The 26,809-nt window shown below is 41.0% G+C and overlaps 1 protein-coding gene across 4 annotated transcripts in view; it reads right to left on the bottom strand.

Annotated features, from left to right (window-relative positions):
• Positions 1–2,200: 2,200 nt before the first annotated feature.
• STX2 (syntaxin 2) overlaps positions 2,201–26,809 on the bottom strand; it is a 47,743-nt gene continuing 23,134 nt past the window's right edge. Inside the window, exons 4-11 of one of the 4 annotated variants that reach the window (XM_046640814.1) lie at positions 14,931–15,005; positions 13,909–13,982; positions 12,908–13,016; positions 10,931–11,004; positions 10,679–10,816; positions 8,460–8,570; positions 6,401–6,526; positions 2,201–4,652 (exon numbers count right to left, since the gene is read on the bottom strand). In XM_046640814.1, the coding sequence (XP_046496770.1) occupies positions 6,446–6,526; positions 8,460–8,570; positions 10,679–10,816; positions 10,931–11,004; positions 12,908–13,016; positions 13,909–13,982; positions 14,931–15,005 (662 nt within the window). In that variant the 3' untranslated portion in view covers positions 2,201–4,652; positions 6,401–6,445. The other 3 variants (XM_046640813.1, XM_046640815.1, XM_046640816.1) reach the window with 3 other exon arrangements.

Raw genomic sequence — 26,809 nt, 5'->3', positions numbered from 1 at the left:
AGGCCATGGCAGGCATCCCACATATAAAGTGGAGGAAGATGGGCACGGACGTTAGCTCAGGACCAGTCTTCCTCAGCAAAAAGAGGAGGATTGGCAGCAGTTAGCTCAGGGCTAATCTTCCTCCAAAAAAAACCCACTAATGTATGGGACTCTATCTCCATTAACATTTTCTCCAGGACCATCTTATTTTCCTTTCTTTTTATTAAAATTCTGGTACTTGAACATCACTTTTTAACATGGTTAGAATTCAGTAAGGGTTATGGATTAAGGAAATTCCACTCATAAGAAAAACTCTGAAAGAGGATTAAGAAAAGTATGGAGAAGAATTAATTCAGAACATGGAGAGAAGGACCCCCCCCATCAATAAATGTTAATGAGAATCTGTCAAATTGACAAGCATTCAAAGCCAGTGACTTTGAGATACAGCCCCAACTCCTTGACTTAGCATTTGTTGTTAATAGCAAGAATTCAGGTGGTGGGGGCTGACCCCATGGCCCAGTGGTTAGGTTCACAAGCTCCGCTTTGGCGGCCCAGGGTTTGGCAGATTCGGGTCCTGCGCGCAGACATGGCACTGCTCATCAGGCCATGCTGAGACACATCCCACATGCCACAACTAGAAGGACCCAGAAGTAGAATATACAACTATATCCATGGGGGCTTTGCGGAGAAGAACTGGGGGAGAAGAAGATTGGCAACAGAGCTCAGGTGCCAATCTTTAAAAAAAAAAAAAGGCAAGGAACACATAATTAAAAAAAAAAGAATTCAGGGGGCTTCCTTAACGCGCTGCTGACATTTGAGACACGAACCACAGAAGCTTGTAATAACAAATAATTTAAAAATTTATCAAAAATGCCTAAAATTGTTAACTCACACTATATTATACATAATAATGGCCACAAGTAAAGAGTAATTTTCTTAGTGGAACAATTTATTAATGGATATGCAATAAAATATCTCCCCCAAAATCTTTCCAGAAATGACAAGGCAGAAAGTAAAATTTTTTTGGTTCTCTGGGAATTTTTTTAATGTAAACATGGAATATTTGAAGAAATGATAAAAAGTCACAAATAAACCTGTAAATATATTTTTAAAAATATGACTTCAAATAGGTACATGAGGCTCAGACATACAAATGTGCTATCTGATGAATGACTTCAATATCTAAATACAAATCAAAAAGCATTTCCATAACTTCAACTACAAAAACACAAAGTCACTAAGACTCCAAATCCAGCAAGGCTGACTTGAAAATATACAGTCAGGACGGTCATGAAGGTGAGGACCAGTAAGGCTGCACCTGAAGAGAAGGCAGGACAGACGAAGCTGGCTGTCACCAGCACACGGCTCCTCCACACGTGGACACCATCACAGACAACGTCATAGTAACACAAGCATGATCTCTAAATATTTAAATATCCTTCAAGACAAGTTATATCTTCAACTTAGGCACAGATCAGTGAGCATATCCCACTGACAGGCTATTGAAAGATTTTTAAAAGTCCATGTTAGAGCCAGAATACTCTTATAGTAATTCTGAGTACACAGTGATGATCAGCAGGTACATAAATGCATAAACACAGACTTGAATCTAAGCTAAGCAGTGAGATGTACAAATTATGAACGAGTGGAAGAATTCATAATTGTGTTAAATAAGGAACACAGTCTCTAAACTGTTCAATACAAGTCACACTTATTGTTCAGAATCAAGCATATCTATATTAGTTTTCAAAGTGAACAATGTTATAATACAGTCACATGCTTATACAATCACATACAAAAGTAACAAGAGTTAACATATTTTGCGTATCCTTCACATAGTCATTTAAAATTCCAACTCATTGCTAACTTCACAGATGTCCGTGTACTAGTGAGATTTCATACATTTTACAAGTCTAAAAATAAGGCATATATATTATACTCAGAAACATTAATGAGCAATAAAAATGTTTAAATATCATAGATTCCTGTAAATGTGGGAATTAACTTTTAAAGTTCAGCAGAATAGTAGGTACTTAACAAGAACATTTAAGGGATCTGTACAACAGTTTAAATTTAAAAGAATTACTTCATGTCTAGAAATAATTTCCTTGAGTTTAGAAAGTACTAAATCTTGGTTTTATCACCATTTTAAATTCAGACTTCATTAATGTAAACAGAGAAACACAACCTTATTTTAATGAACAAAGAAGAGACCACTGTCTTTACAACGCAGTAACTAATTTATTATCTTGGGTAATGGAACAGGTAGAAATGGAGCTGAGTGCAATAATTGAGATTTTCCTGGAAGAATCAGGCACATTTAAACCGTATAAATCAATATCAACAGAAGGCACTTGAAAGGCTTTTTGGGGTGCTTTGCAGCCACTGTTTTCTATGCCAAGGGCAAATTATGTAAACAACTGTGCAAAGACCGCTCTAATATCATGAAGCTTCCTGTTTCTTTTAAAAAGGCAATATTTAATATATAAAAGTGGAGTAAATTAAGATGTTAATATATTAAACAATTTATAAACATTTAAAATTATAGATAGCTTACAAAACAGCTGTGATAATAAAAATTATTTTTGCAAACAATAAACAAACAGGAATTAAACATTGTATAAAACGTCTCTTAATTAGCATATGTTAGCAGGGAGAAGGGGAGAGAAGAAAGTATTAGATCTGAAATCTAATAGCTTTATAACATAAAATATTCCTAATTAAACTTCACATATATTCTTAACACTGAAATATAAAAAAAAATTGAAATTTTCAATAATTCCTTATTTTAAGGCCATTGAAACGGGCTTCACATTGTTAAATGTTTGTGGTGTGTTCTTCAGAGTCCAAGGATGTTTGGGTTAACTCATCACATCCAATTGTGCTTATGGTTTTTTCACTGAACAATACATTCTGTTGTGTTTCCTCCTTGAATTCACTAGCAAAAGATCAGCACTCAGTGCCACGTGTCACAATGTCTGGGATTCTTTCATGAAATGGGAGGATGCTCATTTGCTGCGGATGTGGTCTGACTCCAAGGACAAATGGCTCCTGGGCTATGCTGCTATGACAGTGTTGTTGCTAGGATAATTCCAAGGATCACAAGCAAAATAAGTACACAAAGAATAATGAACATCATTTTCTGCAAGATAAAGAAAAACATTAATTTGCAAGATATCAATGAAAGAAATTGCTAATGTCATTTCCTAACAAAATTCTCCTGAAATTTGAGATAGTTTAAAACACAAGTCCATTATCAAGAAAGAACCCCTACAGATCACGGAAGAGGGAGGTTGGGAAGGAAAGTCCCACAGGCCAAGCACTAAGTTACAGACGTGTGCATATTAAATTAAGTGAATTTAAGACATTAAAACGTGTTGTTAAAACAACTCTCTGCTCTCGGAGGGAAGAGGGAATGTCTGCTTGGCACCGTGTGGGTTCTAAATGAACACTTTCTACTGATCATCATCAAATTCCAGACTGCTATTTCTCAGATGCACTGTATATCTTTTTAAAACTTTAAACAAATCTATTTCTCCGATGCAGAAAAAAATCTTACGTATGCCAATTTCACCCCGAGGCACGCTGCACCTGTGTAAGAAATCTTCCCGCAACCAAGGCCCAGAAGCAGGGCGAAGCAGCATTGACTTTTCTTCTTTTAAATTAACAAGCATCCTTGCACAGTTGAAAGCTAAATCACCTTTGGCTTAAGAAATTCTAGTCTCCTCCCAGAAATGTGCGTGAGGAAGGAGGGAAGGAAGTCACAAAGAAAAAAGGCACACCGTGCTGCATGACTCTTTTTAAAAGCAGAGAGTCGTTGTTTTAAATCAGTTACCACGTGTACGCCACACTTTCATCCACGAAGGCCCATCTGCTGAAACTACACGGCTCTACCTTAACCTAGCACGCCAGGAGCTCAGCTAATCCCTGCGTCATTCATGGAGACCAGCAGAGCCAGGCCCCTCAGCAACTTCCAAGTTAACTGCTCGGAACCTTTAGGATCGCGCCTCCTTTCCATTTGTGGTGCCTGTTAATCTGACGCATGTCTCCTGGGAAGGAGGACCTCCATCCCAGCCATGCTGGTGCCCTCTCCTCTTGATTTCCTGAGAACTTCTCTCAGCACCCTTCTAGGGACGCCTCTTTCCTCTGACCTGTGATGCCCTCCTTCCCACCAGTGTCCATCCTGTGGCTCCAGAACCTGGCTTCCATGTGTCGCCGGCCCAGTGCGCCCCACTGACCCTCTCTACCTGCATCGCCTAGGACCGGGCCACTGTGGACGCGCTCTGACTCTGGCTGCTGTTGTGCATTCGAGAGCATGCGGGCACTCCCTGTGAGTGCTTTCGTCCACATCTGGCTCCCAGCTGTGCTCCTCTGAATCCCTGTACCCTAAATGCCACACGTTTAACAACCATCCTCATCTGAGATCTTGCTAACGTAATGGCTCAAGCCAGTGCTGGCCTTCTCTCTTGTGGACAGAGCCCACCCCGGGGAGTCAAGTGTGTTTGAGTTCGAGCATGGCCCTATCACCGCCTGCACACAAACCACGTGCACACTGCTCCCTCAGCCTGTCTGCTCAGGGAGGAGAGGGCACCCCCCATGCTGCAGGATTGTGGGGATGACGGTGACCTCCTCAAGGTGCCCGCAGTCCAGTGCCGGCCTCTAGGAAGGCTTTGCTGAAAGAATAAATTAATTTTTTTAAGTATAATTAAAGACATCAACCACTGCATTCGTATAAAAAAATAATTGTGGGTGTGCATTTTGATGTGTTTTTATTAATGAGGATTGTTTTGTGTTCCTCAGTATTTAAAGGTGCCAGCGTAGATGGCCAGCCAGGCCTAAGGCACAGAAGCAGGCCCGCTGCTCCCCCGGCCGTCACTCAGAGGAGCCTGCTTTGATCCAGCAGCACGCCCAAAGAGCACCCACGAGAGCAGTTCCTCTCACTGGGTCCAATGGAAAATTAATTTTATCTTCAGTATAACCACATTCAACTAACCATATTACGGCCACTAGGAAAAATTAAGAAAATACATATTTTAGAAAGAATTATAAAAATATTTTTAAGATACCATTATATTAGTGAAGAAAAATCAGATACACCATTTTTTCAAGCAGAGCTAATAGGAAAGATACATAAACTCTCTGCCTAATAAAAACAGAGTGCTAGGCGCTCTTTCTGCCTCTGAAGAGCAGGACGTTAACAAGCCCATCACACCAGCGCTTACGCTGAAACAACTTCAAGTGCAGCTGTGCGTCTTGCACGGATGTTAGAGCGTTAACTGCGACAGCTCCTTGTCATTAGCCGGTGACCAGATGCTCACAGGGAGAAGTAACTCGTGAGGACCGAAGAGCAGTTGTGAAACCGGACGTACAAGTGATTCCTTTCTACTATCACATCTTAGTTTTTAAATAAAGGGCCCAGAGTCCATCAAGCCGGCAGTCACTTTCATCAATACAGAAGGAATTCGTCAAGGACCACCTGTTACAATCTAGACACCCTGGGGCACTTCACAGTGCTAATCGCAATGATTATGTCAAACAAACTTTTTAAGAGAAATGACTGGTACGTCCAAATTTAATACACCAGACAGCATTCTAACTTAAGGGTTAATGCAAGAAGGATGACTCCAAACGCCTAAGAAAACCAGAGGAAAAACTAAAATCTTCCGAAGTGTGGAGTAAGGTGATACTCACACAGTGAATAAAATATACTTTAAAGAAATAACTGAATGCCTTTCGTATGCAGAACTCTTTAATTAAGGATTAATAGGCATGCTAACTAAATACAGTCTTCATTTTAATAAGAAAATATTTGCAAACACACTAGACGCTGCCAAATGGAATGAAGTTAGATGGAAGATTTTAACTTTATTGAACGTTTTTCACAGCTTTGGTTCCACTCCTCTAATCCACAGTAAAATGAGTAAATACACCTCACGAAGCAGCTTTCAGTTGTTGCAATTATTCTAAAAGTTAAAACTAAGAGAGAAATTTTTTAAAATATTAAATGTTTTGTAACTGAGAATTAACCTTCACTGCCATGGTTATTGGATTTAACGAATGGCCCACTGTAAGGCGTGAAGGAGTCTTCCTGGATCGGAAACAAAAGACGACGAGACGGAGGAGCCGTGCCTGCCACACCATCACAGCCAGGTCGTGTCAGGAAATGGAGCCGCTTTATAACACTATGTAAGCAGGAGGCTTCGTTTACAAAGGAACCACCACCCAGCTCGTGTTTATTCTCAGTGAACAGGACAGCCAGAGACTAGAATTCAGCAAGTCGGGCACACGCGCCGCTGACGACATTCCTGTGCCGCTCCTCCGCCGGCAGGCTTTCATTACTGATAAGCGTATTAAAATTGGGCAACGCCGCTGTTAGCTAATTGGGAAAGTTAAGCAGTCGATTAGCTGATTAGTTACTTACTGTCGCGCTGGCAGAGAGGCATGCACACTGACGATATCCACATCCTCATTTTCCAACTGATAAACCAATAATTAGAGCAATTACAGCAAGCAGAACCACACACAGAGCCACAATTATCCACTTTTTCTGTCAAAGAAAAGCAAGCTGATTACATCATGGTTAATTTCATATCGCCGCAGTAGAGGTTATCAGTCACTCAAAATAAGATGGCCCATCAGAATTGGTTTGAAAATCCAACTTAGAGGACATCTGATTAATTCTCTTTGACAATTTTTAGTTCCTAGAAAGTGACTTTTAATTTAAAAAGGTCCAACTATTTGTAGATAAACTGTTAGAGAACTCTCAGAACATTAGTTGTATCAGTGACAGTGCTGTGCGATTACATTATTTTGACAATTTCCGGATGGACTGAGACACACGCCTGCTCTTTTCCAGGTCTAGAGAGCTATGCAGTCAGCTCAGAGAACTAAGACACCAGTCCTGTCTTAATGAGCCCCAGCGTCGTCTCCTGGTTGGTCTGTGGTCGGCAGTTAAGGCCCTCACTGCTCCCCCACACCCTATAAAGTAAGTCATGCCACTGACGCCATCTGGCCTCGCAGAGGCCACACATGCTGCCCTGGGAATAAAAACAGGACACGAGGAGAGGGAGACCCAACATCTGAGCCCATGCAGCGGCATCTAAGGAGCACGGGGAGAAGTTAAACAAGCTGTGTGGATTCGGACATCAGGCATTAAGCGCAAGGGTGGTGATCATTTTGGAAACAGGCCTCCAGGCCCGAGCAGGAAACATACAGATCCCAGCCATCCTCTCAGCCAGGCTCACTCGGAGGTTAGGAAGGAAACCTTCTCTCATCTTTGTAAAACAATGAACTCGTCACTCAGTTTTCGTTGGACTGACATGCTGTTGAGATCACGGAGAAAAGGCAGGGAAGAGTGCTTTGTTAAAGATCTCTTTAAGTGAAAGTCGTCTTTGTGCCCAGAACTAGACTGAGCACTTCACACGTATGTATCCCGTCACCTCCCTCTACTCTAAGGGTCAGTATTCCGAAAAGTGATAACAGAATAATGTGAGAAGCCATGTCTTACATTTCAAAGATAATTAACACATCAGATATGCCAAAAACAAGCAGAGTGAGGTGCTCTGCAGGCTGACAGGAAGCCTGGGCCCGCGTCCCATCTGGGAGTGTCCACGTGCACACGCAACCTGACTCTTCACTCTCTCTGAACATTCTGAAACTCTTTCTCTACAAGGCCTTTGTTGCTATCGCACTGGAAACCTGCCCCTGACCATCACTGAGCAGCTGGCCTCTAAGAATGGCCCTGTAAACCCAACACCACATTCGGAAGGAGGGAGGGAACACACACTGAGAGAAGTGGCTTGGTGCTTTGAGTCAATCTCCGCGCTGCGGAGAAAGAAACCAAGTACTGTGGGCAAGGACACACGATGAGACACACGGTATTTCCCAGGCCCTGAACCAGAACTTAGCTTTGTAGTTTCATTGTTTTCTTAAAGAGTTTCACTCACACACAACACCCTTAAAGCCTCAGATGAAGATACTAAAACCCATTTACAAAGCTTAAATGTGGACACTACATGACATCTTAGGGCCACAGTCTCAAATAATTCTCGTCTGTCCTCCAAAGACTTAGCAAATAACCTCGATAAAGAATAAAGTGTTCACTGCATAAAACGTGCAGCCAGTGACTTTTAGGAGAATTTCCAATCCCAGTAGTTTCATATCTCCCTCCAAATAATGACCTAAGAAACAGAGAACTCTAGAGGTTAAACCCATCCAACCTAGAAAAGGGAAATGGCCCGACTTTGGGTTGTGAAGGGTTTTAATTACTTAGAACATGAAAGGGTTCAGAGTCAACATAATTTATCTAATAAACTTCAGAACTCTTTAGCAAAAAGAATTACTTCAGTTTTAAAATGAAACACTAATTTAAGAAATTTTTATTCCTTGGAATAGCTTTTAAGTAGGCTTACATCAATGTATTACAACTCAAAACCAAATAAAGAGAAAAACGCTCTTCAATTCTTAAAATGCAGACTCACCCTTCTCGCTTTACTGTGGTATTTAATAGCTTTTTTTGTTTCTTCTTTAGCATGTTCTACATAGTCTGCGGCATTCATAACGTTTTTTTCTATGTTGTTGATCATTTCACCCTTAAACAAAAAGTTTCAAACTTAGAAGACATTTTCAAATGCCTCAATTACGTACCTTAAGACAGCCACATCACTTTGATAGTTTTTACGTGAACATAACGTGCATGTAACGGATACCAAATCTTTTTTCACGTTTACAAAAAGATGAGACAATTATAAATGTGCCAATACAAAGTAATCAAAATTCAATTTATGTTTTAAAAAGTACTTAAAGGGATGGGCAACAACGCTGACAATTAAAGGAATATCAAGTAGATTCTGAGATATGCTTTAATTTGAGAACACCTTGGAGAGATGAGCACGGTGAAGGAGAGGCAGCGAGCTTTAAGTCAAACTCATATTGTACTATCATGCACATACATACAGTGTACGAGAGCGACATCTCTTCTAATGGGTAGAAAATTGTTGCAATTTCTTTAAAATAGCAGTAAACTAAGAATAGCTTATGTCTGACACTAAGTTGACTAAATTAATGAACAAAAAGTGCAGTGAATCCAGTGAAATGTTAGGGGAGAAAACACGTTACCTGGTTCTCTGTCCACCAGCAGACAGAATCTGCAGCAGTGAATAGCAAAGCATTGGAGAATGATGCACGATTAACTTATTCGTTCACAATCTAAACTTAGGAGAAAGTTCTGACTGTACATATATTTTGAATTAGATAAATCAACATAATGCAATATGAGTAGACTTCTGAAGGAAACAAGGAGACCAAGCTAAGAATACACTGATTTTTCTCATGGAGCTTAATGCAATTCATTTGGTTGAGAACAATTATAATGAAAGGCCAAGGTACTCTAAAATCTTTAGTAATTACAGAAATAACGTGACGCTCTTATTGTCTAACTGGTTTCCTTGGAATCCCTCCTGAAAATAAGAAACCGGCAGTAACCAGACTGCCAACTCTGTTCCTTGTATCGTCAAAGGCAATGGGTCCACCCAAAGGGAAAAACGAGTGAGACGGTCCTACCCCACCCCCATGTGGTTGTTGGCATCTCCTGGCAAATGCACAGTACCTCAGTTTCCTACAAACATTTTTATGATAAAGTTCCTCAAAATAAATGATGTTCTTCAAAAGGTTAGTGACGCGTGTGGACAGTGAATCCTGTACATGGATGAACTTCCTACATAACCCAGGCAACCACAGAAAATAAGTGGTCAGATTTGAACCTTCTTAGAGGACTATTCTTGAAACCAGTCTCTGGAGGAGCGAGGAAGCATTTGCCTAAGACGGTTATTTAAGAAAGCCCCCACTTCACACGGCAGTCAGCTGAATTCTAACAGCCACTGAATCAGTGACCGACCCCATCCAAACCTCACACAGTATCTGGAAAGTCACGGAGGACCTTATTCAGAGTCACAAGAGTAGGTGTGCACATATCCACACACCTGAGAGGTACATGGCAGCTTGTGTTGTACTTTGCATTTTATGTTTTAAAAACTGTGAACTCCTCCTGTCCTCTCGGAGGGCTCTCTCCATACCCCTTTCCCTGCCTGCTGGCGTGACTGCACAAGCTGACATCCCCATGCAGTAAAGTACAAGCTTTGATCTGTGCCCTTTGCGGCTCAGTCTTTTAAACATTTCTCCCAGTTATTACTCTAACATATGCTCCTTGTAGAAAACTTGAAAACACATATATTTCAGAGAAAATTAAAATTCCCATAGTCCCACTGTTATTACCCTGTTTGGTATACTTCTTTCCTTCTGTGAATACTGTTTTATGTAGCCAAGTTCATGCCATATATATATACACAGACGGTGTGTGTCACATGTATATATTTATACGTGTATGTGTGTGTACACACATAAGGTTTTCTATCTCCCTCTTATCTAAACTTAAAACTCCAGCACATTAATATTTGTCATTAAAAATCCTCCAACAGGCTGTCCTATGGACACACTACAATTTAATTAACTAAACCCGTCCCTTACTGCTGAAAGTTTAAGCTGTTTGCAGCATCTCAAGCTTACATTGCCGCAGCACTGCAATCCACTTTTGAATTTTGGGATTGCACGCAGAATAATGGCTTTCTCAAGTAAACTGGGATCAAATGTAAGATTTTACTCATGTGCATTAGAGAACAACTGCTCTTTATTTTAGAGTTACCTGAGTCTCAACAAACATAGCCATGTCCATAAACATCTCGTGCAGCTCTCGGATGCTGGTCTCCAGTTTCATGATGTCTTTGTGACGCGACTCAATCTCATTGAGAGCTTGTCTAGTAATTTGTGAATCTGATATAATCTTCAAAGAACAAAAACAGAGAAATAAAATGAACTGATGATTGCTTCAGAAGTGAAAGAAAAACATATATATCTACATAAAAACATCGGCAGCCACGAAGCCGTGCGTACTCACGTCTGAGGTGAAGATGGAAGGGTTCCCACTTTCCAGCATCTCCTCCAGTTCGTCGTCAGTGGTAGTTTTTCCAGCTAAAAGGTTAACAATTAAAAACTCCATTCAGAATGTGGCAATATTTAAAAATGACTGTTTCAACCATAAATTAGCAACTGAAACCTGACTTGTTAACATTTTTCAACAGTTTTTCTAACCTTTCAAAAGTATTTTCTTAGGCAAGTGTTAACGATGAGAGAAATTAACAGAAGACTGAGAAGTAGGAAGAAGTGGAAAAACCTTATCACTGGAATGAAGAATAAAATCTAATCTTAGTATAATTGAGAAAACTATAAAAAGGAAATCGATAAGTAATTTTCTGGCACATCAGTTTTCCTAAAAGTATAACCCTGGTGTGGAAAAAGTGGGTAAGTTGAAGTCACCATATATTAAATGGACATAAATAGAGACTCGTAATTAGAACCAGATGCCTTAATACTGTCTACGTTTTGATTGTTAGTATTTTCCCTTGGGTTAAACGTATTAACGCTCTCTATGAAACATGCTCACAGGTTTTCGGAAAAATCTAATTGATCATTACTATTTTTCACAACATGTGCCAGAAAAGACAAAATTAAATGAATAAACATCACAATAATTAAAATATCATTAAATGTGAATGTTCGTAGCAGCATTATTCATAATTGCCAAAAAGCAGAAACAACCCAATGTCCATCACCTGATGAACAGATAAACATACTGTGGTCCATCCATTAATAGAACATGATTCAGCCGTAAAAAGGGATGAAATACCGACCTGCTACAAGTGGTTGAACCTTGAGAAAACTGTGAAGTGAAAGAGGCTAGTCACAAAGGACCATATATTGTATGATTCTGTTTACAGGAAACGTTCAAAATGGGCAAATTTACATGGATAGAAAAGTAGGTTCGTGGGTGGGCTTGGGAAGGGGAAGTGGGAAGTGACTGATAATGACACAGAGTCCCTTTCAGGAGTCATGAAAATGTTCTAGGGGCCAGACTGGTGGCGCAGCCGTTAAGTTTGCACATTCCGCTTCGGCGGCGCAGGGTTCACCAGTTCGGATCCAGGGTGTGGACCTACACACTGTTTGTCAAGCCATGCTGTGGCAGGCGTCCCACATATAAAGTAGAGGAAGATGGGCACGGACGTTAGCTCAGGGCCAGTCTTCCTCAGCAAAAAGAGGAGAATTGGTAGCAGATGTTAGCTCAGGGCCAATCTTCCTCAAAAAAATTTTAAAAAAGAAAAGAAAATGTTCTAAAATCGACTGCGCTAAGTTTTCCAAATAGGTACATGAAGCTCAGACATACAAATGTGCTATCTGATGACTTAAATATCTACACACAAATCAAAAAGCATTTCCATAACTTCAACTACAAAAACACAAAGTCAGTAAGACTCCAAATCCAGCAAGGCTGACTTGAAAATATACAGTCAGGACGGTCATGAAGGTGAGGACCAGTAAGGCTGCACTTGAAGAGAAGGCAGGACAGACGAAGCTGGCTGTCACCAGCACACGGCTCCTCCACACGGACACCATCACAGACAACATCATAGTAACACAAGCATGATCTCTAAATATTTAAATATCCTTCAAGACAAGTTATATCTTCAACTTAAGCACAGATCAGTGAGCATATCCCACTGACAGGCTATTGAAAGATTTTTAAAAGTCCATGTTAGAGTCAGAATACTCCTATAGTAATTCTGAGTACACAGTGATGATCAGCAGGTACATAAATGCATAAACACAGACTTGAATCTAAGCTAAGCATTTAGATGTACAAATTATGAATGAGCAGAATAATTCAAAATAGTATTAAATAAGAAACAGTCTCTAAACTGTTCAATACAAGTCACACTTATTGTTCAGAATCAAGCATATTTGTATTAGTTTTCAAACCAAATCTTTCTTAAGGAAGAAAAATAAGTTTTTAACAAAAACAGCATTTTCATCTACTCACTTATTTCTAGTTGACGCTGTATACGTCCTTTGCTTCGCTCCCGAAACAGAGTCTGTGCTTCATTATATTCTGTCATAACTTCCACAAACTTTCGAGATAGTACTGAGTGCTATTAAAATAGAAAAAATTAGGGGCCAGCCCAGTGGCATAGTGGTTAAGTTCACGTGCTTCACTTCAGTGGCCTGGGGTTCGGATCCCAGGCATGGACCTAGACACCACTCACCAGCCGTGCTGTGGTGACATCCCACATACAAAAAACAGAGGAAAACTAGTCCAGATATTAGCTCAGGGACCCTCTTCCTCAAGCAAAAAGAGGAAGACTGGCACAGATGTTAGCTCAGGGCCAATCTTCCTCACCAACAAAAAATTAGATTAATATATCATGGTCATTTCTTCTATTGAAAGTGAAATATAAAAAACATTACATTACAGAGATTCAAACTGTTATGCTACTCCTTCAAATGGCAACTAAGAGTAACAGCAAGTTCCTCTCTAACAGACCTGTGCTCAGAGCTTCACATGCGGTATCTTACTTGATTCTCACAATAAGCCTGCTGCACCATTAGCATCCCCATTTTACAGAAGTGAAAACCATGATTCAGAGAGCTCAAGCAGCCAGGTTACAGGCCGACTGGATCAGGGTTGGCGCCCAAGCAGGCTGACCCCAGGGCCTACACATTAATCACCATTTGTCAAGGAGAGTGAAGTGGTCTGAATTCCACTTGGCTGCACCAGAAACCTCTGATGGTGAGGACGTTACTATGAAAACTAAAATGATTTGCATAATTCTTTGCTCTTCAGAGTGGAATTCTCTGAGTGGACTGAACAGACTTTTTTCTTTGTAATAAAGAGAGGTAGTGTACAAATACTATATCCTTTTTATGCACAAATGTCGTGAGGATTAATGTGATAGTAAAGATGAGCTTATTTTCATTTGAAAGAAGAAAGTGAAAAGACCTATCCTGGGGCATCACTTCAATCTAGGAGGCTGGTGATCAAACCTGGGTTCTTCGTATGCGGAGATCCACCGAAGTTCGGTGTCCACCCTCATCCTGATCAAAACTCTGTTCAATAGCTGCAAACAAACAGGAAAGAGTTACCTTTGACACTAAAAAGTGAAAGTTTTTCAAGCCAAACCTCAAACTGCTTTTCTTTCTTATCTTTTCGACTCCTAACAAATTAATGGGTCTTGATAATAATTATCAGTATCAATAATTATATTTATCAATAATACTATTATTATATCTAAGTCACATTAATTATCATAAATCCTCTGGCCCACCCGGGGGGATTTCGAAGCCAATCCCAGGCATCACCGCCGGGAGGGAGCCGTGAGGCTGCAGAGGCGCGGTGTGGACCCTGGGCTGTGGTAGTGATCGCCCTGCTCTAGGTAGGTCTGAAATCTTCTGTCAGAAAAGTTCTTCTTGATCTGCAGAGGTTTTCTTGATTTGAATGCTATTTTGTAAAAATTAAGTACGATGTGTCTTTTTAGCACATCAGAAAGCACGGCCTCTGTTTAAGGGCCACAGGAAAGCTATAAACCTCTAGAAACCACTGCAGCCGACACTGAACACAGAGCCCCAGAAACTAAGCTGAACGGCGCTAAATGTTCCCAAGAACCTGCCGACTCAAAGAACCACCCAGGAAGGACCTGGCAATTCACTCTAAAGACCATCCACCTTCTCAAATAACTGCAAGTTAGCCAGAAATGTGATAAAAATATACCACCGTAAAAGATCAATGTTTTATAAGCAATAGCGTAATCTTGATGAATGTGAACTGGTGCTTTTCTCCTGAATTGAAGGCGTAACAACCATTATTTCAGCTCCTCACACGCACTCCTTAGAGCAGGCTGTTTAAGAATAATATAACTTAAAGGTTTACTATTCCAAGTACATACAAATAATTTAAAGTGCCCATAATTTTAACTTTTGAAAATGTAAAGGAATAAAAAATTACAAAGAAAATAATTACCCATTTTTCCACCATCCAGGATTAAACATAACCAAAACTTTAAACTCACACTTTAACTTGGCTCGAATTTTATTAGCAGTTTTCTTGATTTCTTTGTTCAAATCTTCAAGCTCTTCTTTTATTTCTTTGAAATCAAAAAAAAGGGGCATCTGAGCTATAGTATCCAACATCAAGAATTTCTAATAAACTTAAACAGAACAATATTTTTGGTAAACATTCAGATTTACGTTTTCCTAAGAAACATCACTGATCAGCCAGTGGTTCTCAAAGTGTGGTCCCTGGACCAGCAGCTTCAACGTCAGGCGGGAGCTTAGCAGCAACGCAAACTCCTGGGCTTCACCCCGACCTACTTAAGAGGGGCCAGAACTCTGACTTAACAAGCCCTCCAGGTGTTTCTGGTGCCCAGCTAAGTTTGAGAAGAGCTGGTTTATACCAATTAATTGATGAAATAGTTCACCAAACCCACTGCTAACACCTAGCCCCGAAAAAGGAAAGCAGAAAATTAATCATATTCTGGGGGGAAAAAAAAGTCTCCCATGTGTTTGATTTCTTTTCTGCTATCCACTATCCAATGAGAGCAGGTTCCAGGCGGGAGTGTGGTTCCTGCACCGTGGGAGGCTGAAGCCAACAGCCCCAGAGACCCAGTCACAGGTGTGGGGAAGTAGAGCCGAGTGCAGGAACCCCGGGTGAAAAATGCACAGGATCTGGCCCCACAAGCACCTAACCACAGCACCAGGCTCTGGGGACGGGTGCAAACCAGGGAGCAGCTGCAGAGCAACCAGAACTGGGGACGGAGCGTGCTAGTGGACTAGAGTCGCATTCTTCAGCTGGCATTCCCAAGGAGGACTCTCCTTGCTGGATAAGACAGCCCCTCAGCTGTTACACAACAGGGTTGGGGACACTCAAGAGGGAGACGCTGGACTTCCTGCTGATACAGGCACAGGGGCTCAAGCATTAATGAGAGAGATAAAAGAGCATTACCACATTGGATCCTTCGAGCTACAGAAGGTCACAAGGTTATACTTGGTAAAGGTGGTATTTCAAATCACTGAGAAAAGAATGAGAGACTGGGAACTCCCTCTTCCAGTGGACTAGATAATTCTGATCAGGCCTCCTACTGAGAACAGTCAGAAAAGCGGGACAACATATTTTTTAAATCTGGTTAAAGGCATCATAAAGCTAAAAAGGCAGGAAAAAAGATCTATCAGAAGGAAATCCCAGGAAGAAAGTCCAGCAACGGGAGCTGCCTTACCAGAGCCGCAGCTGAGGCACTGAGCAGCCAGAGAACCTGTGCCGAGGCCGAAGGCCACGCCCCAGCAGCAGGGCTTCTGGGAAGGAGGCTGGCCTCACAGGGGCCAAAGCCTCGCTCTGAACCATCTCACTCTCTGAAACAAGATCCTGAACTGCTGTCAGAAATTTTTAAATCTCTTCATCTCTTAAATCACTGTCATCTCTTAAAAAAGAAAATACTATGCCAGGACTCAAATTATTGCCACAAGTTTTCATATACAAAGCCCAGCACTAAATCAAAAATAACCACGCAAAAAAGAGAAAATAGAACACGAATCAAACCCAAGAAAAACAACAGATGACACAAACAGATCCACAGGGGCACTAGCTGATGGAGTTATCAGACACAGAGGGTCAAATAATTATGTTCCAAGGGGTGAGATACAAGACTAAGAATTTTGTCAGAAAGTAGGACAGTGTAAAAAAGGAACCAAATGAAATTCTAGGACTGAAAAATATGTTAACCAAAAATAACTCAATAGGTGAAGAGAGATTCCCTGTCCTGGAAGATAACACCTGAGGAGATAAATCAGAAAGATTTCAAATAAGAGATGGCAACACAAATGACGGAAAACAGAGCAGAGGACAACAGACATACAGGGTACAGCAAAAGGGTCTAAAACAGATAATTCGAGCCTCAAAAAGGAAATGACAGAAAATGGAGCAAAGATGATTTATGAAGAAAATATGGCCAAAATTTTTCCAAAACTGCTAGAAAATATCAACCCAAAGATTCAAGAAGCCTTATAAAAAGCAGGATAAATAAAAAGAAAACCACATCTGGAAACAGCAAAGTAAAATTGCTAAACCCAAAGACAAAAAACAAAGTATTTGAAAAGCTACCATTAGACAGCTGACGTAAAAAAAAAAAAAAAAAAAAAAAAGACACTGGAAAGATATCTTCCAAACCTTTAAGATGGGAAAAGAAAATAACTTTCAAACTAGACTCCTGTACTCAGTGAAAATATCCTTCAGGAACGAGGATAAATAAGGATAATTTCAGACAATAGCATATCCCTACTAAAAGAAATAATAAAGAGGGGGCCGGCCCGTGGCCGAGTGGTTAAGATCCCGCAGTCCACTTTGGCAGCCCAGGGTTTCGCCGGTTCAGATCCTGGGCACAGACATGGCACTGCTCATCAAGCCACGCTGAGGTGGCATCCCACATGCCACAACTAGAAGGACCCACAACTAAAAATACACAACTATGTACTGGGGGGCTTTGGAAGAAAAAGTAAAAATAAAATCTTCAGGAAACAAAAAAAAAAGAAGTAATAAAGAGTGTTTTTTAGAAAGAAGAAAAAATGATCTCAAATGGAAGTTTGGAGACACGGGAAAACGAGGAGCATTGGTGCAGGTCAGCATGGGAGTGGTTCCCATGTCTGTTAACTGTATGAGAACATAAAATACACGTACACATCCTCTCCACCTATTACATACACACAACAGTAAGAACACACAGGAAAGGATGGGGTTACAGCTGCCCAGGGTCCTTGTGTTACTTGTAAGCAGTAAAAATACAGTTATATTAGACTTGCACAAGTCACGAGTGCATACAGCAATCTACAGGACACCCTCCAAATCACAGGAAGCAGTACACACAAACCAGCTAACACAGAGGGGGTCAAATGCTGAAAACCAATCCAAAGGAAAGCTTGAGAAGAGAGCAGTAACACAGAACAAGCAAGAAAAATAAAAAGCAAAAGAGATTATGATTGTTAGTCCTAATATATAAATAATGCCAGTAAATATACTAAAAGCCCTAATAAAGGCAAAAATGACCAAACTGGATAAAAAGACAAAACTCAACTATATTTTATTTACAAAAGCTGAGAAACATTAAAACATAAAGATATAGAAAGATCAAAAGAAAATGATAGAAGCTATATACGCACGTACACACTAGTCAAAGAAAACTGGCAGAGGGGCCGGCCCGGTGGCACAGTGGTTAAGTTTGCACATTCTGCTTCCATGGCCCAGGGTTTGCCAGTTTGGATCCCAGGTGCAGACATGGCACCCTTGACAAGCCATGCTGTGGTAGGTGTCCCACACATAAAGTGGGAAGGAAGATGGGCACGGATGTTACCTCAGGGCCAGTCTTCCTCAGCAAAAGAGAGGAGGACTAGCAGTAGTTAGCTCAGGTCTAATCTTCCTCAAAAAAAAAAAAGAAAGAAAAAGAAAACTGGCAGAGCTTTGCTAATATCAGGCAAAGTGGACAGGAAGGCCAGGCATCACTGAGATGATAGGTCACTCTCTACAACAAAGGGCTCGACTCACACAGAGCTACTATAATCCGGAACACATACGTTTCCAGGCTTTACCTGCATGTGTGTCTGGAGTGGAGCCTGAAAAGAGGGGAAAACAGAGCTGCACAGGACATCACTGGGACAATTCCTGAAATGAGCATGGACTGTGGAGTGGACAAGAGTATTTTACCAATGTTGCACATTCTGAACTAGACAATTCCATGGTCAGTATGTGAAAGAATATGCTTCCTAGGAGGCAAACACTGGAGCAGTTGGGGTGGGTGGTCATGAGGCCTACAACTTATTCTACAGCGATTCAGCAAAAATAACGTGCATATCTCTACAATGTGTGTGTGTGTACACACACAAACACACATACACACAAAGAGAAAGAAATCAAAAGCGGCAAATGTCAACAATTAGTGAATCTAGTGAAGGAAACATGAGTTTTACCGTATCATAAACGCAGCTTTTCCACAGCTTTGAAAACTCTCAAACTAAACATCTGAAAGCGTGTTTACTTGTGCGAGTCCTCTGATCTAGCACGTCCATTCCTAGGAATTCCGGCCAAAGAGCCCAGGTGACAAGTACTCAGAGACGTGAGGCCACGAGGACGGCGCTGTGGAACTGCTCACCCTAGTGAACATCTGCACACTCGGTGTGCGTGCAGCATCAGGTCAGCGCGTTACAGGCATCGCTTCCGAACAGCAGCGCGGATGAAAGAGCTGGCTCCAGAGTCGGGACTGTCTCAAATCTGCTGAAAAACCAGGCTCTTGAGGCTCTGGACTGACTGCTCACCCTTTCTAAGCCTCAGGACTCTCAGCTCTCAGACAGACCTAATGAGAGCGTCGGCCTCATGAGGTTATTTCAAAGAACAAACGAAACTCCTCATGCAAGCATTTAGCGTAGTACCTGCTGTTCTGTGTACGTCAGTGAGCGTAAGTTAATGACGCCATTCTGACCCTATAATAATGCAAGGTCCTCGTAAGAACCATTGCATACTATAAGGAAGCCACTTAAATCGTCAAAGACAAGGCTGACACTCTACCCAAGACTGTTTGGTTCCAAAACAGGATGCTCCCACATGAATAGCAAAGAATGCGAAAATCAACTTCTATGCAGCCATTAAAGGGATCATGTAAATCTACATTCATTAACCAAAGAAGTACGCTGTAAAAGTACTGTATGAACCAAATTCTATACTTTTAAAATTATGTGTTTTTACACATACACTGTTTTTTGTTCGAAGAATATTTATCAATATGTTAGTGGTGTTTATCACAGAGGGACAAATTATGGGTGGGGTTTTTTCCCCTCCTTTCTGTTTCCCAAAATGTCCACAATAAGCATGTATTGACTTTGATAACACAAAACAGGTTACCTTTAAAAGATGAAGAAGACAAAGATGAAGAGGACAAAGGAAGAGGAAGAGGAGAAGGGGAGGGGAGGGGAGTAGGGGCTGGTAGGTAGGGCTGGACACTAGCTAAGGAGAGAGGAAAAATGACCAGGGCTGAGCTTGTGGGCAGAAACGGCAGTTGGATGATGGGGGGAGGGAGCCCCGGAAGACCGCGCTCTCAAAGGAAGAACCAGCTGCTGCAGGGTGAGGCGTGGCTGCAGGAGACATGTGGTTGTAAGGATGGGGAAATGTGCCTCGTTCAGGGGCAGGAGCCACAATAGGAAGAACAGCAAGTGGCAGAAAAACCACCCCAAGACAGGTTCAAGGTTAAAGAGTTCACGCTTAAAAAGGAGACACACACGGGGCGGAGCAAAATGGCGGGGTGAGCTGACCCGGGATTCTCTCCCCTCCAAAATACAACAAAAGATTGGAAGAACTGAATTTCAGAGAATAAACATAATGCCAGCTCGTTAGAGACCTACAATACCAAGAAGGCGGAGATCATACACCTTGCTTACACCCTGGGAGGCGCTGGAATGGTAGAGAGAACATCGCTCCCTCCCCTAGAGTCTGAATCGCTGCCGCGCCGGTCGGGAAGGAGCGGGGGAGGGGCCGCGCGACCCGGGGATCATCCAGGACTCCTGCCGCTGGTTCAGTGGAGACCCACTGACGGGGGGAAGCTTCCGTCCGCGGGGACCCCATAAATCAAGGGCTTTGGGAGACCAGAGAACAGAACTGATCTGAACCCAGACCAGCGCATGTGAGTAACAGCCGCCCCCCCCCCCCAACAAAGGCGGAGAGCTCAGAACACGCGGCTCTCGACCCCCATCTAGTGGCGACAGGCTGTAACTGCAACCTAGTTCTACCACCATGGGAAAAAACCGCTCCTCTACCATCCAGCAATTTATAAAAGCCCCAGACCAGAAGGAAAATAATAAAAACACAGAATTAAGTCCTGAGGACTTGGAATTAGGTAAACTAAGGGATAATGAATTCAGAGCAGCTATAATCAAAAAACTCAATGAGGTAGAGAGAAAGAGAAACAAGCCGAGTTTTGGGGTTACTTCACAAAAGAGATTGAAATCATAAAGAAGAATCAAACAGAATTACTTGAGATGAAAAACACAATGGACCAGATAAAACAGAATACAGATTCCCTGAATGCCCGTGTAGACAACATAGAGGAGAAAATTAGCATAATCGAGGACAGACAGGCTGAATGGTGCCAGACAGAGGAAGAAAGAGAACTAAGAATTTAAAAAAATGAGGAAAATCTCCGAGAGATAATGGATTCAATGAGGAGTAAGAACATAAGGATCATAGGAATTCCCGAGAATATGGAAAAGGAAAATGGAGCAGAAAGTGTGCTTAATGAAATTATTGAAGAGAACTTCCCAAATCTAGGGATCAACGGAGAAATGTGTGTAGAGGAGGGTTTTAGATCTCCTAGATTTGTCAATGTAAAAAGACCTACCACAAGGCACATAATAGTAAAGTTGGCAAGTAGGAATGATAAGCAGAGAATACTCAGGGAAGTAAGGAAAAAAAAGAGAATAACCTATAAAGGAGCCCCTATCAGACTGTCAGCAGATTTCTCTACAGAAACCCTACAAACTAGGAGAGAATGGAGTGATATATTCAAAGCTTTAAAGGATAAAAACCTTCAGCCAAGAATACTCTATCCAGCAAGAATTTCCTTCAGATATGAGGGAGAAATTAAATCTTTTCCAGACAAACAAAAGTTAAGGGAATTTGTAACTAAAAGACCTCCAATACAAGAAATCCTCAAGAAGGCTCTCATACCTGAAAAAAGAAAAAAGGGAGAAAGGGGACACAATCCACAGACTAGGGAGACCGATGGATAGAACCAGAACAGGATAGCAAATATTCAATTATAGCATTAGGGTAAAGGTAAGGAAACTACCAAACAAGGATGATCTTAGCACTCTAACTACAAATGAATAAGACGAGTTGGAATGAAAAATGAAAATAATTATTTAGAAGGGGAAGAGCAAAGGGTCTAAATCAGTATTGGTCAAGTAGGTAAGAGACCACCAGAGAATAGACTATATTATACATGAGATTCTAAATACAAACTTCAAGGTAGACACTAAAATAAAGTACAGAACCGAGTCACAAATCATAAATAAGGAAAAATCTAAGAAACCCAGCATAAGAAATTGCAGTATTAAATGGGTAGTCTAAAGCAAACAGGAAAAGAAACGCAGGAAAACAAGATAATGAGCAACAGATTGACAGCACTAAGTCCACATGCATCAATAATCACTCTCAATGTGAACGGATTGAACTCTCCAATAAAAAGACACAGAGTGGCAAAATGGATTAAAGAACACGATCCAACAATTTGTTGCCTCCAGGAAACACACCTCAGCCCCAAGGACAAACACAGACTCAGGGTGAAGGGGTGGAGGACAATACTTCAAGCAAATAGCAAGGAAAAAAAGATGTTAAAAACAAGACAATAATAGTAGGGGACCTCAACACCCCACTCACATCAATGGACAGATCATCCAGACAGAAAATCAACAAGGAAATAGTGGAGCTGAATGAAAAACTAAAACAATTGGACTTAATAGACATATATAGATCACTCCACCCTGAAAGAGCTGAATACATATTCTTCTCAAGTGCACATGGAACATTCTCTAGGATAGACCACATGTTGGGAAACAAGGCAAGCCTCTACAAATTTAAAAAAATTGAAACAATAACAAGCATCTTCTCAGATCATAGTGCTATAAGGCTAGAAATTAATTACAAGAAAAAAGCTGAGAAAGGCACAAAGATGTGGAGACTAAACAACACACTACTGAACAAGCAATGGATCATTGAAGAAATTAAAGAAGAAATAAAAAAATACCTGGAAACAAATGAAAATGATAACATGCCATACCAACTCATATGGGATACAGCAAAAGCTGTATTAAGAGGAAAATTCATTGCAATACAGGCACATCTTAACAAACAAGAAAAATCCCAAATAAGCAACCTTAAAGCACACCTAACTGAACTACAGAAAAAAGAACAAATGAAGCCCAAAGTCAGCAGAAGGAGAGAAATAATAAAAATCAGAGCAGAAATATTATTGAAATGAAAAAGGCAGTAGAAAGGATCAATGAGACAAAGAGCTGGTTTTTTGAGAAGATAAATAAAATTGACAAACCACTAGCCAGACTTACAAAGAAAAAAAGGGAGAAAGCTCAAATAAACATATTCAGAAATGAGTGAGGAGAAATAACAACAGACTCTGCAGAAATACAACAGATTATAAGAGAATACTACAAAAAACTATATGCCAACAGAATGGATAACCTAGAGGAAATGGATAAATTCTTGGACTCCTACAATCTCCCAAAGCTCACTCAAGAAGAGGCAGACAATTTGAACAGACCAATCACAAGGAAAGAGATTGAAACAGCAATCAAAAACATCCCAAAGAATAAAACCCCAGGACCAGATGGCTTTCCTGGGGAATTCTACCAAACTTTCAGAGAGGATTTAATACCTATCCTTTTCAAGCTATTCCAAAAAATTAGGGAAGATGGAACACTTCCTAACACATTCTATGTGGCCAACATCACGCTGATACCAAAACCTGACAAGGACACCACGAAAAAAGAGAACTACAGGCCAATATCACTGATGAACATAGATGCAAAAATTCTAAACAAAATTTTGGCAACCAGAATTCAGCAATTCATCAAAAGAATCATACATCAGGATCAAGTGGGATTCATACCAGGGACACAGGGATGGTTCAACATCCGCAAATCAATCAGTGTGATACACCACATCAACAAACTGAGGAATAAAAACCACATGATCATCTCAATAGATGCAGAGAAGGCATTTGACAAGATCCAACAGCCATTTATGATAAAAACTCTGAACAAAATGGGCATAGAAGGAAACTACCTCAACATAATAAAGGCCATATACAACAAACCCATAGCCAACATCATACTCAATGGGCAAAAACTGAACCCCATCCCCCTGAAAACAGGAACGAGACAAGGATGCCCTCTATCACCACTCTTATTTAACATAGTACTGGAGGTCCTGGCCAGAGCAATCAGGCAAGAAAAAGGAATAAAAGGAATCCAAATAGGGAGGGAAGAAGTGAAACTCTCGCTGTTTGCAGACGACATGATCTTATATATAGAAAACTCCAAAGAATCCATTGGAAAACTGTTAGAAGTAATCAACAACTACAGCAAAGTTGCAGGGTATAAAATCAATTTGCATAAATCAGTAGCATTTCTATACTCCAGTAATGAACCAACAGAAAAAGAACTCAAGAATACAATACCATTCACAATCGCAACAAAAAGAATAAAATACCTTGGGGTAAATTTAACTAAGGAAGTGAAGGACCTATATAATGAAAATTACAAGGCCTTTCTGAGAGAATTGGATGACAACATAAGGAGATGGAAAGACATTCCACGTACACGGATTGGAAGAATAAACATAGTTAAAATGTCCGTTCTACCTAAAGCAATCTACAGATTCAACGCCATCCCAATCAGAATCCCAATGACATTCTTTACAGAATTAGAACAAAGAATCCTAAAATTCATATGGGGCAACAAAAGACCCCGAATTGCTAAAGCAATCCTGCGAAAAAAGAACAAAACGGGAGGCATCACAATCCCTGACTTCAAAACATACTACAAAGCTACAGTAATCAAAACAGCATGGTACTGGTACAGAAACACGTGCACAGATCAATGGAACAGAATTGAAAGCCCAGAAATAAAACCACACATCTATGGACACCTTATCTTTGACAAAGGAGCTGAGGGCATACAATGGAGAAAAGAAAGTCTTTTCAACAAATGGTGCTGGGAAAACTGGAAAGCCACATGTAAAAGAATGAAAATTGACCATTCTTTTTCACCATTCACCAAAATAAACTCAAAATGGATCAAAGACCTAAAGGTGAGACCTGAAATCATAAGTCTTCTGGAAGAAAACGTAGGCAGTACACTCTTTGACATCAGTATTAAAAGGATCTTTTTGGACACTATAACTCCTCAGATGAGGGAAACAATAGAAAGAATAAACAAATGGGACTTCATCAGATTAAAGAGCTTCTGCAAGGCAAATGAAAACAGGATTGAAACAAAAAAACAACCCACTAACTGGGAAAAAATATTTGCAAGTCATATATCTGACAAAGGCTTAATGTCCATAATATATAAAGAACTCTCACAACTCAACAACAAAACATCAAACAACCCAATCAAAAAATGGGCAGGAGACACGAACAGATATTTCTCCAAAGAAGATATACTGATGGCCAACAGGCACATGAAAAGATGCTCATCATCGCTGATCATCAGGGAAATGCAAATCAAAACTACACTAAGATATCACCTTACACCCGTTAGAATGACAAAAATATCTAAAACTAATAGCAACAAATGTTGGAGAGGTTGCAGAGAAAAAGGAACCCTCATACACTGCTGGTGGGAATGCAAACTGGTGCAGCCACTATGGAAAACAGTATGGAGATTCCTCAAAAAATTAAAAATAGAACTACCATACGATCCAGCCATCCCACTACTGGGTATTTGCCCAAAGAGCTTGAAGTCAGCAATCCCAAAAGTCCTACGCACCCCAATGTTTATTGCAGCACTGTTTACAATAGCCAAGACGTGGAAGCAACCTAAGTGTCCAGCAACAGACGAATGGATAAAGAAGACGTGGTACATATATACGATGGAATACTACTCAGCTGCAAAACAGAACAAAATCATTCCATTTGCAATAACATGGATGGACCTTGAGAGAATTATGTTAAGTGAAATAAGCCAGCGAGAGAAGGATAATCTGTGTATGACTCCACTCATATGAGGAATTTAAAATTATGGACTAAGAACAGTTTAGTGGATACCAGAGGAAAGGTGGGGTGGGGGGTGGGCACAAAGGGTGAAGTGGTGCACCTACAACATGACTGACAAACATTAATGTACAACTGAAATTTCACAAGATTGTAACCTATCAATAACTCAATAAAAAAAAAATAAAAAAAAAAGAGACACACACTTGTCACTCTGAAACAGAAGGGAAGGGCCAGGTAGAAATGGGAGAGGAGAATAAAACACAAGGATGACAGCAGCAGTCACATCCACGCAGGGCATTTGGTGTCACAACTGTCCTGAACACTCTTCACAGCACCAACTCATCCAACACTCAGAACACTACAAGGTAGTTAGCACTTTAACTCACTTGACAGATGTGGAAACTGAACACGGGACGTTCGGCAATGTGTCCAAGGTCACAGCTCCCCGGGAAGAGGCTTCCTCCACCCCACTAAGGAATTGACTGACTGATTGCTGAGGTAATCATGGGTGAGCAAGGCATTCCCGAGAGTGTGGAACATGCACTGTAGGCCTCCCTACAGGAGGAGAGCACAAAATGCACAGGACGGGGGGAGTCAGAGAGGGAGGAGTGAGGACACAACCACTCCAGCTATGACGAGGGGCCAAGGGGGTCCAGGAGCAGGACAATGGGAAGGCAAAAGAAGGGCAGACACAATGTTAGCAACAGGTGGAACTGTTTAGGACGCACCACACCCAAAAAGCAAGATGACAAGAAGGGCTATGACTCCTGATTGAGAGGAACCACAAACCCTGTTACTATGAATGAAAGCTCAGGATCCCATGATGGTGAATGCCAGCCATAATGCTGTCACTGGACCCAAAAAGTTGAAGCACATACATTCCAGACTCCTGCAGGGGTGGATCCACATTTTGGAGGGCCTGAAACTTACACATTTTACAAGGGCGCTCTTAAAAACAAAATACAGAAGTAGAAAGTGGATAAACAAGAGTGTCAGTAAAAGAGCCTCCGTGAGCTTCTCTCAGCATGTCTCCCTCGGGGTCTGGTTACAGAAGGTCACCGAAACAACCAGTCAGCCAGCCAGCCAGCCCCACATTCTGGTGAGCAGACAGGCTGCAGTTTGGCACC

Source organism: Equus quagga, chromosome 15 (assembly GCF_021613505.1).
Source record: "Equus quagga isolate Etosha38 chromosome 15, UCLA_HA_Equagga_1.0, whole genome shotgun sequence".
Lineage (NCBI taxonomy): Eukaryota > Metazoa > Chordata > Mammalia > Perissodactyla > Equidae > Equus > Equus quagga.
This window is presented reverse-complemented; position numbering and strand designations above follow the sequence as displayed.